Source organism: Camelus ferus, chromosome 4 (assembly GCF_009834535.1).
Source record: "Camelus ferus isolate YT-003-E chromosome 4, BCGSAC_Cfer_1.0, whole genome shotgun sequence".
Classification (NCBI taxonomy): Eukaryota; Metazoa; Chordata; class Mammalia; order Artiodactyla; family Camelidae; genus Camelus; species Camelus ferus.
This window is the reverse complement of record NC_045699.1, coordinates 34,043,174-34,057,794: the sequence shown is the minus strand read 5'-3', so window position 1 is coordinate 34,057,794 and position 14,621 is coordinate 34,043,174. Positions and strand designations below refer to the sequence as shown.

Here is a 14,621-nt window from a genome sequence, read left to right as displayed (position 1 = left end):
ACAGCTGCTGTGGACGGAGAAGGGGCCTTCTAGAAAATGAGGCCAGGGAAGAGGCTCCCCAAGTGAACTCAGTTCTGATGACTTCTCGAGTACAGGGGACTTCAGGGATCAACCTGAGGACAGTTAAGGCCTTAAAAACATTGAGAAGGATGGTGGCCCTGTTGCCACTGTCATCCACCCAACTCTACAAGTCTTGAAATGGGCAAGGGAACTGTGGAATAGACAGGTTAAACCAATGCCATTAACTTACTATGGAAAAAGGGGTCCAGTGGGCGACCTTGGTTGCTAACCACCTAGCAACCTCCCAACGACCCTAATCCTAGTGTGTGCCCAGTGCCCATCTCCTGGGTACACTTCTGAGTCAGCACCCTTAACAGCCACTAGGTACCATCCAAAAGACCACACCGTATCTTGTCACTCTCCTAAATTAAAAACTGCTGACATGGTGCCCACATAGGCAGGAGTCAAAGGGCAAGCCAGGGCAGCTCTAGGTGAGAGCGGCACAGACGGAGCAGAGTAAGAAACACCTGCGTTCTGCAGATGGGGATCCTGGGACCAGCATGGCCATAACTGCCTATTTTTCCTGAGAAGCGAGGAAATCCATGATCTGAACTTTGAGTGTTGGCAACCAGTCCCAGTGTTTCTCCAAACATGGCCAAATAACACATCAGTGGGAGGTTCAAGCCTGAAGTCCACATTCTGGAGCTCCACGCACAATCTGGGTTGGGTTTCCCCTGCCACCTTCAACACCCACAGTCCATCCAGTGTACCAGCCACTCAGAGAGGATCCCCTCCCTTTCCCTGCCTCTGCCCACCGGATTCTCTCCTGAGCGCCGCGCACAGCTCCCTGACATCTTCAGGCTCCAATGAGATATCACCTCCATCCTCCCAGGTAGTCCTGTTAACCCACCGCCCTTTGGGCTTCTTCCTTTCAAGTCGTGAAGTAACTGGGTCAGATATTTCTTTGTATCTCCAGGGGAAGAAAGTGAAATTAAGTGCTGAAGACTTTATATGTTAATTAAGCCTCATGCTAGCTGGGCAAAATAGGAAATCTCTTCACAGAAAAGAAAGCCACGCCTCAGAGAGTTTCCAGGATCCCCGAGGTCACCCAGCTCCGATGACGGGAGGAGCCAGAATTTGGAACCGAGGCCTGATCCAAAAGCCCTGCTGCTCTAGCTACTGTGCTAGCAGCCTTGGCATCTTCAAGTCGCTGGATGAAAGCATTTCGTTTAAAAAAGGCCATGCTCGAAAACATCACTCTGATAGTATACATATTTATATAATACACTATTTTAGTGATACGTATTTTTACTGAAATCATTCTATATTTAGAGCATATTAATATTACAGATAATATACATGTATGTAAATTATAGTACCTAGCATATTATTACTGAATTTCTCGCAAAGAGAAGTGACAAGCTTAGAGCCACCACTGGTCCCTAGAGCCGATCTCCGTCCACCTCCTTTGCCTTTGTCCACGCGGTTCCGGCAGTTGCAGTGCAGGGTACCCTCTCCTTTTACCAGAAAGCGGAAGCGGTGCAAATGTAACTAGGAGAAACGGAGCCTGGGGAACTGCACGGCCGCGCGCGCCGCCGCCGCTGCCGCTCGCCCCCGCCCGAGCGCGGCCCCGCGGGAGCCGGAGCGGGCGCGCATGCCTGGCGCGTCCCCCGAGTGCACGGCCTCTGTCCTTCAGCGTGCGGCCCCGGCGTCTGCCCGCGCGGATACTCACCGAGTTGTTGCGTGCTCTGGCTGCGGCGGTCCCGGTGCGCAGGCCCCGGCCGCCGTAAGGCGGGGGATCTTTCGTCGGCCACGGGGCCCCGGCGCGGGCCTGGGCAGAGCCCGGGGGCGCCGAGCGGGGCAGGAGGCCCGCAGCCGCGCGGCGCCCAAACGTCCACATGATCCTCCCGCTCTGCTGCAGCTCCGCCTTCCTGCTCGGGGGCCGTCAGGCGCCACCTGGTGGTCACGGGTCGTAGGCGTAGGCGCGAACTCTCCTTTTCTGCTGGCTTAGGAAATGGCCAGAGGTTAGACTTTAGGAAGAACTTCCCTATGGTGCTCTATCAATGTATTTAACAAAAATAACTTACTTCATGCAAAGCACAGGACTTACCCTGTGGGCAACATAGTGAATGGATGACCAAGGTCCCTGACCCCGGAGACTTCAGCTTAGTGACCTGCTGCTGCAGAATTTTATACAGAAAAGCTTGGGGGGGGGTGCTGCAGTTTTGCAGTGAATTGGTTGGGGTGTAGGTCTTGAAGCTGCTTGGTCGCCAGTATATGTTATATCAGGAGAGTGCAGACAGGAGACGGACTGCCTGGTTTAAATCCAAATTCTTCCCACTTCTTACCTGTATGACCAGTGGGCAAGTTAACCTTTCTGTGCCTCATCTGTAAAATGGGGTATAAAAGTTCTGCTTCATAGGGTTGTTCTAAGAATAAAGTGAGTTAATCTGTATAAAGGTTTCTTGCACAGGCCCTGATTCCTGTTAAGTCCACAATAAATATCAAGTTGTTAATACATTTTAAAAGAAAGTTTTATTTAGGTTGTGTGTTGCGAAGGAATACAAATTGTGGAGGTTCTTTCATATTTTGTATATGCTTTAGAAGTTGTCCAATGTGCCTACTAGAGAACATCATCTTTATGGGTAAGACAGTGGGCAGAGGAAATAGTAAGTGTTAAAGTTCTAAGTCACTTCAGTACTTCGTGAATAGAGGAGATAAGACACATGTATAAATACTTAGGACAATGACAGATGTTAAAGAGAAACATGAACTAATGGGTGTCTGTTGCATGGGAGAGTATATACAACTGGCATGGGGCAATCAAGGAAGTCTTCCTGGAGGAAGTGGCATTTGCACAGGGCTTTGAAAAATAGGGAAGAGGAAGTGGGATCTGATTGGCTACCTGACAGGGCATTCTTTTGGATGAGAGATATTCTCCTGCACTCAGTTATAAACAGCCATTTATCAAGCACCTGTTTGTATAAGCCAGGCACGGAGAACCCCCTGCTCCCCCCCAAAGTGTCTGGAGATACTTTTCATTGTCACAACGAGGCAAGGGTAGGGTGTGTGTATGCTACTGGCATCTAGTGGGTAGACCCCAGGGATGCTGCTAGACATCCTGCTCTACACAGGAGGATCACCCACAACACAGAATTATCCAGTCAGTGGTGCCAAGTCTGAGAAGCACAAACTGAAGCCAGACCGGAAGAATGTGATGAACACAAAGGGAAGCATATTGGTTGTTGACCTTGACCTCAGACCTCCTTGCACTAACACTGAGGCGCTTCCTCACACACTCACAACTGCATTATACGCTTGGAGAGCTGCACTGTTATTAGCCACCAGGTTACCTTCTGGCATTGAAAGGGCCCTGGCACCTGTTCCAACTCCTTGCAAAGTTGATATCACTGCCCTATCTTTTCAGCCAAGGAAATAGGCTCAGGGTAACAGAACAGAGAATATTATGGCCTCCCAAGAATCTGTCCTCCCGATCCTGGGAGGTGGTCAGAGAGAAGCAGGCATACCCGGCAAGAGGCAGGGGACCCCATGGCTTTGCAAAGATGTGGAGGGACCCCTGTAGGACTCAATGCCTTTCCCTCACCTCTAGGTTGCTTCTCCACAAGGGCAGGTGCTAGGAAGTACTGTGTGGCAACCCCAGTGTATGTCTGGTTGGGGATGTGGGAGAATTTCCCCAGAACTCACATTCTCTGCTCTTAGGGTGCTTTGATAGGACTTACTCTAGGACAGTGATTTTCAAAATGTGTGTACCGGCAGCTTCAGCAGCACCTGAGAACTTGTTAGAAAAGCAAATTCTCCTGCTGATCAGAAACTCTAGGAGTAGGGCCCAGCAATCTGTGTTTTGGCAAGCCCTCCAGGGAAGACTGAAGTTTGAGAATCACTGCAGTAGGGTGCATCTCAGGCAAAATTGTGAATTAAGCCAGCGTTACGAGATGATCTTCCCAAATCTGAAATGTGGATCTAACCACAGTAGTCCCGTTAGTTCTCTTTCACCGCCATCAAGACATGCGCTCTCTCCACTCCCTTCTCTGTGCCCTGCTGACCAGGCAATCTCAGTGTACCAGTTAGGATTAGGTTTTGCTGAGTGTAACAGAGAACAAGATAATAATGTTTTAAACACTTGAGAAGTTTCTGCCTCGTTCACATCCCAAGATGTGGAGAAATTGGTATCCAGGCTTCCTGAGCAGTTTGACAAAGTTATCAGGGATCCAGGCTCCTTCAGCTTTCTGTTCTGCTATCTGGGTGTGGCCCTGGTCCTCGTGGTTCAAAATAGTTGCTAGTATGTCAGCCATCACATGTGTGTTCTAGGCAGCAGTGTGGAGGGAAAGGCATCCTCTCCCTTTAAGAGACACATTCTGGAATTTCCACCGAATAGTTTCACTTGCATCTCATAGGCTAGAAATTAATCATGTGAGCTTACGTAGTTGCAAGAGAGGCCAGGAAGTCTAGTCATTTAGCTGAGCAGCCAATATGTCCAACTAAAATTTGGAAGTCCTGCTATTTAAAAAAAAAGTGGGGGAGAATTGGTATTAAGAGGCATCTGTGTCTATGTTTGCCTTTGCAAACTACTCACAGTTCCCAGAACCAGCAATACTTTCTTTCCCTTCTGAGTCATTCCTCGTGTTGTTCGTGAGTTTTCCATCTCTTTGCCTGGTGTGGAAGATTGTCCTTTCCAAAGAGGGCCACACCAGTATTCATCCCATCTCACTTGGACTCCGAAGTCTTGGACACTTCTCAGAAGTGATGCTGTGCGACTTCCAAGTCTGGGTCATAAAAAGGATACAGCTTTCTCCTTACTTTTTTTTTTTTTTTTTTGATTCTTGCTCTGGGGGCCAGCCATCATATTTTGAGGAAATCCAAACTAGCCTAAGCAGAGACCATGCAGAGAGGAACTGAGGCCCCCAGTCAACAGCCAGCATCACCCACTAGGCAAATATAAGTGAACCCGTCTTCAGATAGTTCCAGCCCCAGCCTTAGAGTCTTCCAGCTGAGGCCCGAGATACCGTGGGACAAGTCCAGGATGTCCCGGTTGTGCTTTGTCTGAGTTCCGGACCCAGAATCTGTGAGCATCAAAGATGTGGACGTGGATTTAAGCCAGCCTGTTTTGGGGTAATTTGTTAACACAGTTGTGATAACTAGAACAGGTAGCTAGCTCTTCCTCTTCCTCTAGGATTCAATTAGATGCCAGATGTGACCTTTTCCAGAGTCCTTTCTGAAGCCCAGCTCTCTGTCCCCACAAGTGTGTCTCAGGCACCTCCTTTGTGCTTCCACACCCTGCAGTGGAATCGTGACTTTCCTTATTTAGCTAGTATCTCTGACACATAATAGACACTGTTGGAGCGAATGAATGAAAGAAAAAATGAATGATGTTCTTCTTTGTTGGTCTCTTATTTCCTCCAATAGTGCCTTTCTTGTCTTGTGTCTCACTGCCAAGGAAGAGTGGAATTAACCTATACTGGCCAATAGAGGTTTACAGAGTTAACGTTATCCTCGAGATGTATGTATTTTACTTGGAGTCTCAAAACTTGCAAGACCCAAAGTATGGATTTTTAAAATCTTAACCCTGAATCTGAAATTTCTCCAGTCTACACCATCTCAATAAATATTATCTTCAGATACCAAATGGTTCTTGCCAACCTGGGTTCCCACCCTGCTTTCCCTCACTTCCCACACCCAACCCACTAATGAGTTCTGTCAGTTCTGTCTCTAAAACATATACCAGGTCCATCCATTTTTTTTGGGGGGAGGGGGCAGGTTAAAACCATTCTCTTATTTGATGACTGCAGTCACCTCGTACTGGGTCTTTCTGATCACCGCCACCTCCCACCCCAGCCAATCCTTTCTTTACACAGAAGGCAGTGTAATTTCTTTTTCCAGAGCAATGATTTATTGTTTTGCACAGATGATCTTTGTTGTGTAAAAAGTTAAAAAAAATTTTAAAATGTACTCAAAAGAGCACAAGAAAGCACCCCTCAGAATAACCACAGTGAACGTGTAGTGAATATTCTTCCAGACAACACAGTAGGTGTGCTTATTTGGTCTGTGGAAGAGGATGCAGGGCAAAACCAATCTTATTCTTTTTTATTCTTTTTTAAATGCATAACTCTACCCAACTAGCATACAATTTACATGAGAGGAAGCAGCTTGCTTTTGTCTGTTCCCTGATATGTCCCCAGAGCTAGACAAGGGTCTGGCATATAGAAAGTTCTCAATAAATATTTGTTGAATAAATAAATCATTACTATACAGATATTATCCATGGCATAACCAGTTTTTGTATTTGATACATTTCCTTTCATGGAGAGTTAAGTGTTTTTCATGGAATTTTAAATTGCCTTCCCCCTACTTGTGTTGTCTGCCTTAATTGTATCCTTGTATTCTCTGGCTTCTCCAGGATTGTATGCAATCCCTGGAATGTCCTTTCCCATAGGGACTCTCCCCTCTCCTGGATGGCTCCCTCTTGCTCCAACCTGGAACAGTTCTCTTTAGGCTCAAGGCACAGTCCTGTCCTGGAACTCCCCATCTGAATTCTGTGCCTTCCTTTTTCTGGGGTTACTCCCTTGTTTGGATGGAGAACAAGCTCAAGGAATGTCCTAAGAACATCCTAAGGACAAGGAAAGCATACCTGTATTTTCCTGGGGAAAGAGAGCTGACCTCTGCTTACCCCTCGGAACTCACCTTGCACTTCTCCTCCTCCACTCTTGCCCCACTTCCTGGCCCTTCCACTTGCCATGGCCTTCTGCCCCTGGGCCTTTGCACTTGCTGTGCTTCTTGAGCACTCTATCTCCAGCTCATCACTAGGGGCCCCTTCTCACCTTTCAGGCCTATGATTGCATGTTCCCTCCTTAAAGAGCCCTTCTTGGACCCCTATACCTGACAGTGACCTCTCCCTCTACTCCTGTCTCCCTCCGTCACTTCTCTCCATTGATCTCCTCTGTAGCATGGATCCTAACTGCAAGTCTGTTGTTTGTGTCTTGCTTGCTCACTGGGTGTCTCCTACCCTACAACATCCACTCCATGTCTGTCCTGTTCACTGTGGTATCCCCCACGCTAGACGTGGTGCCAGGTAAACAGCAAGTGCTCAGTCACTATTTGTCAAATGAATGAACGGATGAACAATGCTGTGACCTGGCTTTATTGTGGTATTCACTTTAATGAGGTGGTCTGGAACTGAACTCGCAGTATCTCCAAGGTATTCCTGCAGCATGGGGCATGAAGGGTGCTGACTGGTTCTGCTGGGGTCACGTGCCTGCCACTTGGAGCAGTCACTGTTGCCAAGGGGATGAGGTGACATGATTGGTCAGGTCCAGGGGCATCTTGCCAGATGAAAGGATGGGAAAGCTCATCAGTGTGAGAAAATGAGTGTTACCCAAGCCCACCACAGATGATAAAAACTTAAGTCTCCAAATTCTCACTTGTTCTTGCTTGGCCTTGTGTTCAGCTCCATGCTCTGACTCAGAGCATAACATTTAGCTTCCTACTGAGAGGTGACTTCAGCTCGGGAAAAGCAGGCCCATTGTGTTTGCTTGGATTGAATGATATGAGAAATTACCGAGGATCTTCTTCTCTGACACTTGCCAGGGGCAAATTTTTCTATAATGAGGGATGAGAAATAGCAGTCGGTCCCAGGAGACTGCTTATGGGGCCAGAATCTGAATCGCAGCTCTGGAGTGCAATTTGATACATGACCTTGAATTTTAATATAGATTGAGCTCCTAAGATAGTCAGAAAATTAATCGATCAATAATTTCAAAATGTTTTTGACAATAAACATGAAACAGGTGAATTATTTAAATAATATGCTAAATCTTGAAATTTTCAGTGGGCAGAAGAAAAAGGATGTTTGGAATTTATTTGCTGAGGTCCCCATGTGATAGTGTTTGATCCTTGATGTGACAGATTAACAAAGTTTCGGGCAGAGGACTCTCCCGGTACCAGAATACTCTTCATGGAGTCTGGTTAACAGGACAAGAGGAGAGAAGCAAATGATGTATCTGAAATATCACTTTAGAGAGTCATTCTTGTTGAATTTGTTTTAGTGCCACAATAGCCCTCAAGGGCTACTGCCTGTATAGTAAGAACATGTAGAATTTGGGGACTTAGGATGTATTGCAAAGCATAATTAAAAAAAAAACAACTAATTCCCATACAAATGTATACTGACCACATGTCAAAAATTAATTAATGAGAGCGGTATGATGGACTAAATTGCACTCCCTGAAGTTCATATGGTGCAGTCCTAACCTCCAGCACCTCAGAGTGTGACTGTATCTAGAGACAAAACTTTTAAAGAGGCACTTAAGGGTAAATGAGGTCACAAAGGTGGGGCCCTTACCCAGTGTACCTGGAGTCTATAAGAAGAGGAAGGAACATTGGGGAGCAGACAGAGGGAAGACCACGTGAAGAGGCAGCCAGAGGGCAGCCGTCTACGAGCCAAGGAGAGAGGCCTCAGAGGAGACCACCCTGCTGGCACCTTGGTCTTGGACTTGTAGCCTCCAGACCCATGAGGAAATACGTTCCTGTCATGTAAGCCACTCGTGTGTGGTCTTCTGTTGTGGCAGTCCTAGGGAGATGCAGGAGGGAACCAGCAGGAAGGCAAAGCTGGTTTCAAAGAGGTTGGAGGAGATTGAGCCCTACGGACAGTGATAATAAGAGTGTGGGAGTGAGATTGCTAAGTTAGATCCCTGACTGGTGAGTGTCCTTCAGGTCTGCAAAACTAACCTTCAGGGTACCTTCCTAGATAAGATTCATTTGCATCTTACCAGTTTTCTAGAAGTTGACATTCCTGAGACCTAATTAATGGCAAGTAGTAAGTCAAAGTTAATCACATTGTCCTAGAGCAGAGCTTGTCAACCGTGGCACTATGGACATTTGCACTGGATGGTTCTTTGTTGTGGGGACTGTCCTGTGCATTATAAGATGTTTATTGGCATCCCTGACTTCCACGCACCAGATGGTGGTAGTATCTGCTCCCCTGTCCACTTGTGACAATCCAGAATGCTTCCAGACATGGCTCACTGTCCCCGGGCAAGAACCACTATTCTCGTATAACTTTGAGTTGAAGACACAAAGCCATCTTTCTGCCTTACTTCTGAGTTTTAGATAAACATCGTTTACAGTGTTCAAATCTTCTCTGTCCCTCCCTATCTAGATGACTTCGGTCTATTTTTTAACCTGAGTTTCAGTTTACCTGTGAAATGGAGCAAACACACCTTTACCTCAAAGATTTGTGTGAGGATTAAGTGAAACTATACGTGCAAAACAAAGACATCCTCAAACCCTAGTCACGCACTCGGCCCATGGTTGGCCGTGTTCACACACCTGTGGCCCCAGAGGGCAGAAAGCTCCCCTGGGACCACTTTGGTGGGGCACCGACTTCCAGTCCCCGCCCTAAGGGATGCAGGCTGGTGCCATCCCCGAGAAGCCAGGCCCCAGCAGCTGATCTGGGTGTTTCCCCGCCCCGCTGCAGGCAGCACAGAGGAGCGGGTGGTCTTGACAAGCGTCGGGTGAGGAGAGGAGAACGGCTCCTCTTCTTTACCCGTGGCCGGCACCGTCACCGTGGTGCCTGCTCTCGCCTCTCCCTCTAGGGTGACGTTACCAACCCCTCCACTGCTTTCTGCCAGGACGCAGGCCCTGTCCTGTTCCCCCTCTCTTCTGCCTTGGGCAATCAAGGGTCCCAGAGGATGGGGGCGGGAATGCCATATGGGAGCGGAACTGGCATCTTTGTTGCTGTCCTTCTACTTCTGGTTTTCAGAGGTGAACTTGTTCATCAGCTGGATTGAATTTATGTCCATATTGTTAAAAATCTTTTATGCCTTGATAGCAGTTGAGGGGAAAGGGGCTTTTGTGGTCCCAGGCCCCGTCCCTGAAGGCGGAGACAAGGGATTACCTAGGAAACCACTCTAAGCCAGTGGGGATCCCTCCATGGGATGCCATGGGACCTGCATTGTCCAGCAGCGGGCGTGTGCGTGTGTAACCCCAGAATGGGGAAGGGGTTACATTGGGGTTTCTATTTTTGGAGGGTAATTAGGTTTTAAATCTATCTATTTATTTATTTTAATGGAGGTACTGGGGATTGAACCTAGGACCTCATGCACGCTAAGCATAAACCCTATGACTGAGTGACTGAGTTATACCACCCTCACTGCCCTGCTCCAGTTTCTTTCTCGCTTTCTCTCTTTCCTTCCCTCCTTCCTTCTTTCTTTCCTTCTTTTTTTCTTAGTTGCTAAATTTGTGGTAATTTTTTGGGGGGGGGAAGGGAGGGACGCAGTTCAGAACTGGTGCATCCTGAAGTGGTAGAGCCTTCTCCCGTTTGTGGGGACAACTGCTCCCCATTGCCACTTCTAGAACACCAGTGCAGGCAGCCTGGGCCCAAGGTGCTCTCTGGGGTGAAATGGAAGTGCCTCTAGGGAAGGGGGAGAGTAAAGAGTGAGGGCGTTTGCACGATGCCTTCCCTCCCGGCTCCTGAGCTCTGCCTTTCATTCCTGCAGTGCCTGAGTGGAAGCCATAGTACTAATAGACACTGTTAATTATATGAAGCACAGGAAATTATTAGTGAACCAGTCTGTGAGGACTGTGACTTGTCAGGAAGGCTACGTGCTGCAGAGGGCTGTCAGGACTTCCCCTAGATGCACCGGCCAAAGGCAGGGCAACTGGTCCTACACCCGCCACACCATTTGCTGACCCCGGGCCAGAAGACCCTGCATCAGCCTGGATTTCAGCTGCCTCATGAGTAAAATAGGGGATAAAGACGCTGTCCTGTTTTTCCTCATAGATTGCGAGAATCTCGTCCTAGAATTTTTTTAAGGAGTGGGAATGGGACCTGTGAGCTACGATATTGTGGTTGGGAACTCAGACTCATTTCTTGTAGAAATGGTGCAGTTGGGTGGCTCATGACTCACCATTTAACACGTGTTTAATGAATCCCCGCTGTGCTCCTGCCACTGTTTTAGGGGCTGATGATACAACAGTGAACAAAACAGGCAAAATTCCCTTCCTCTTATATTCGATTGTAGGGAGACTGACTGTAAACAAAATATGTTAAATAATATGTTGGTTGGTGAGAGGTGGTATGGAGAAAAAGAAAGCAAGAGGGAGAGGAAGTGTAGTGGCCAGCCCCAAATGGTCCCCTAGGGATCCCCCCATCATGCACAATTTTGTGTAGTCCCTCCCACATTGTAGCACGTTGTCCCAGGGTTGGTCTGTGTGACCCGTTGAATATGGCCCAAGTGATGGAATGACATGTCCGGGATTAGGTTTTAGAAGACTGGCCTTCTTCTGGGGCTCTCTCCGATCACTCACTCTAGGGGAAGCTAGTTGCCATACTGTGAGGACACTCAGGCAGCCTACAAAGAGGCCTACGTGTTGAAGAGCTGAGGTATCCAGCCAAAAGCCAGCGAGGAAATGAGGCTTGCCCACAGACAGCACCCTCACCAGAGACCGTGAACCAGAGCTCAGCAGAGGGGGTGGAGTGGAGGTGTGGGAAGCCTTTTCCTCAGCGCTCTAGAGTTGAAAGTGTAGAGCTTTCTGCCATCGCTACCATCACTAGGCACTGGGCAAGTGCCTAACGTATACGCTCTCATCTAATTCTCCTAACAGCCACACTGAGGGCATTATTATTATCCCCATTTTACAGCGAGGCTCAGAGGCTAATTCACATGCCCGAATTCTCCAGCTAGTAAGTGTCTGAGCTGGGACTTCGGTCTTTAAGCTGTCATGCTGTCTTACCTCTCTCTCTTTTGCTGTTTCCAGCTGGCTTGCAATATAGCACTAATGCTTTCCCCCTTTCTTGTTTGATTTCTTGTCCTCCAAGTCGTTCCTAAATATTGACATTTATTGAGCTGACTGGCCCTCAGGCCACAGTTCTCCTGTCTCACCTTTGGAGTGTCAGATGATGGCTCAAATATTCACAGGGATCTATCCGACTCCAGTTTCAGAGTTCCTGGAATCTTGGATTGTAAGAACATTTGACGTGAGATCTACCCTCTTGCCAAAGTTTAAGTGCACAATACAGTATTGTTAACTATAGGCACAATGTTACACAGCAGGTGTCTAGAACTGATTTATCTTGCACAGCTGACACCATATACCTTTGTATAGCAACTCCCCATTTCGCCCTCCCCCCAGCTCCTGGCAACCACCATTCTGCTCTCCATTTCTACGTGTTTGACTATTTTAGATACGACATATAAATGGAATCATGTAGTATGTGTCCTTATGTGACTGGTTTATTGCACTTAGCAAAATGTCCTCTAGGTCCATCCATGTTGTCACATATGGCAGGATATCCTTCTTTGTTAAGGCTGAACAGTATTCTGTTATATGTCTGTATCACATTTCCTTTTTTCATTCATTCGCTAATAGACACTTGGGCTGTTTCCATATCTTGGTTATTTTGAATAATGCTGTAATGAACATGGGGTCCAGATATGTCTTCCAAATTCTAATTTCAATTTTTTTTTTTTGGTTATATATCCAGAGTGAGATTGCTGGATAAAATAATAGTTTTTTTCGGTGAGGGGTAGTAATTTGGTTTATTTATTTATTTAATGGCAGCACTGGGGATTGAACCCAGGACCTTGTGCATGCTAAGCACACACTCTACCACTGATCTATGCCCTCCCCCCACGACAGTTCTATTTTTAATTTTTTGAGGAACCTCCATATTGTTTTGCACAGAGGCTGCACCAATTTACATTCCCACCAACAGTGTATGAGGGTTTCCTTTTCTTCACATCCCCACCAACACTTGCTATCTTTTGACGTTTTGATAATGTCCATCCTAACAGAAGTGAGATGATACCTCATTGTCGTTGAGCATCTCATTGATTAATGCATTGATTTTCAAATACAGGCAAACCTCATTTTATTGCACTTCACTTTATTGTGCTTTGCAGATATTGCATTTTTTACAAATTGAAATTTTGTGGCAGACATGCATTGTCAGATGATGGTTAGCATTTTTTTAAGCAATAAAGTATATTTAAATTAAAGTATGTATATATTTTTTTAGACATAATGCTATTGTACACTTAATACACTACAGTGTAAAGATAACTTTTATATGAGCTGGATGGAGAACCAAAACATTTGCATGACTTGTTTTATTGTGATCTTTGCCTTCTGGAACTGAACTCACACTAGCTCAGAGGTATGCATATATTACTGGCTATTTTGTATGTCTTCTTAGGAGAAGACATTTATTCAAATCCTTTCCGTATTTTTAAGTTGGGTTATTTATTTTTTGCTGTTGAGTTGTAGGAGTTTCTTACACACTTTGCATATTAACCCCTTTGCAGACGTAAGGTTTGTAAGTATTTTCTCCCATTTCATAGGTTGCCTTTTCATGCTGTTGGTTATTTTCTTTGCTGCACAGAAGCTTTTAATGTGATGTCATCCTATGTTGTCTATTTTTGCTTTTGCTGCTTGGGCTTTTTGGTGTCATTTTCAAGAAATCATTGCCAAGACCGATGTCATGAGGATTTCCTCTAAGAGGAAATGTTTTCTTCCAAGAGTTGTAGTTTTAGGTCTTACATTTAAGTCTTTTTTTTTTATTGTGATTTTATTTTATTTTTTTATTGAAGTATACCTATAGTCAGTTTACAGTGTTTTGTCAATTTCTGGTATACAACATAATTTTCAGTCATACATATACATACATATATTCGTTTTCATATTCTTTTTTGTTATAGGTTACTACAGCATATTGAATATAGAGAAGAAATTTGTTGACATTAAAGTCTTTACTTTGAGTTGATTTTTGTGAGGAGAGAAATACTTTAAAAGCATTTACAAAGGCCACGCAAGTGCTGTGATGGAATAAATTATAAGGTGCTGTAGAAGCCCGGAGAGGAGGCCATTTCTCCCTGGGGGGGGGTGGGGAGGGCATGTGACCTTCAGACCTGAGACGTGAGGAGTCAGCTGGACACAGGAGGGCAGGAAGGAGAGAACATCAGTGACAGTATGCACAGACTCAGAGGCCCGGTGGGCCAAGTCACAGTGCTGGGCAGGCTTACAAAGGGGGAATCTCAGAATCACACTTGGGCTCCAACTCCCTGGGGAACAAGGCAATCCACCTCTACAGTTGCACTCTTCCTTTTTCCTTTTTTTCATTCTTGATTAGGCATTTTTATATCTCATAGTCAGGATTGGCTCCAGCCCCCTTTGTCCCTTATAATGGACACAAGCTTCCTGCATTTCCTTAGCTCTCTGGTGCCACTGTGTGCCCTTCCTTTCTTATTGTTTTTATGTAGCTTTCTTTTTTTTTTTAAATTTTTATGCAAATTAAAAAATTACTTTCCATTTACAGGGATTACAAAATTATTGGCTTTATTCCCCATGTTGTACAATACATCCTTGAGCCTGTCTGACACCCACTGCCCCACCCTGTGTAGCTTTCTTTTGTATTGGAGCGCTACCTAATTATTAAGATAATGAGAGTTGAGATCTCACACTTCTCAGCTTTTGTTCCATAGGCTATGAGGCATGTTGACGTACCTTCTGGGAAAACAGATAGATTTTAATCAAGAGCACACACCCAAATATTGCAGGTGCCAGGGAGTTGCTGGAAATGAGTGGCCAGCCCTGTGGAACACATGGCC

At 46.1% G+C, this 14,621-nt stretch overlaps 1 protein-coding gene and 1 long non-coding RNA gene across 5 annotated transcripts in view; one reads left to right on the top strand and one right to left on the bottom strand.

The window, feature by feature from the left end:
* Positions 1-14,621, top strand: part of LOC116663145 — a 133,351-nt gene that overhangs the window by 45,143 nt on the left and 73,587 nt on the right. The window lies entirely within an intron of this gene.
* FXN (frataxin) overlaps positions 1-14,621 on the bottom strand; it is a 34,363-nt gene that overhangs the window by 15,925 nt on the left and 3,817 nt on the right. Inside the window, exon 2 of one of the 2 annotated variants that reach the window (XM_032477801.1) lies at positions 1,733-2,002. In XM_032477801.1, coding sequence (XP_032333692.1) covers positions 1,733-1,900 — 168 coding nt within the window. In that variant the 5' untranslated portion in view covers positions 1,901-2,002. Of the gene's footprint in view, positions 1-1,732; positions 2,003-14,621 lie in introns of those variants that run through there. The other variant, XM_032477802.1, reaches the window with a different exon arrangement.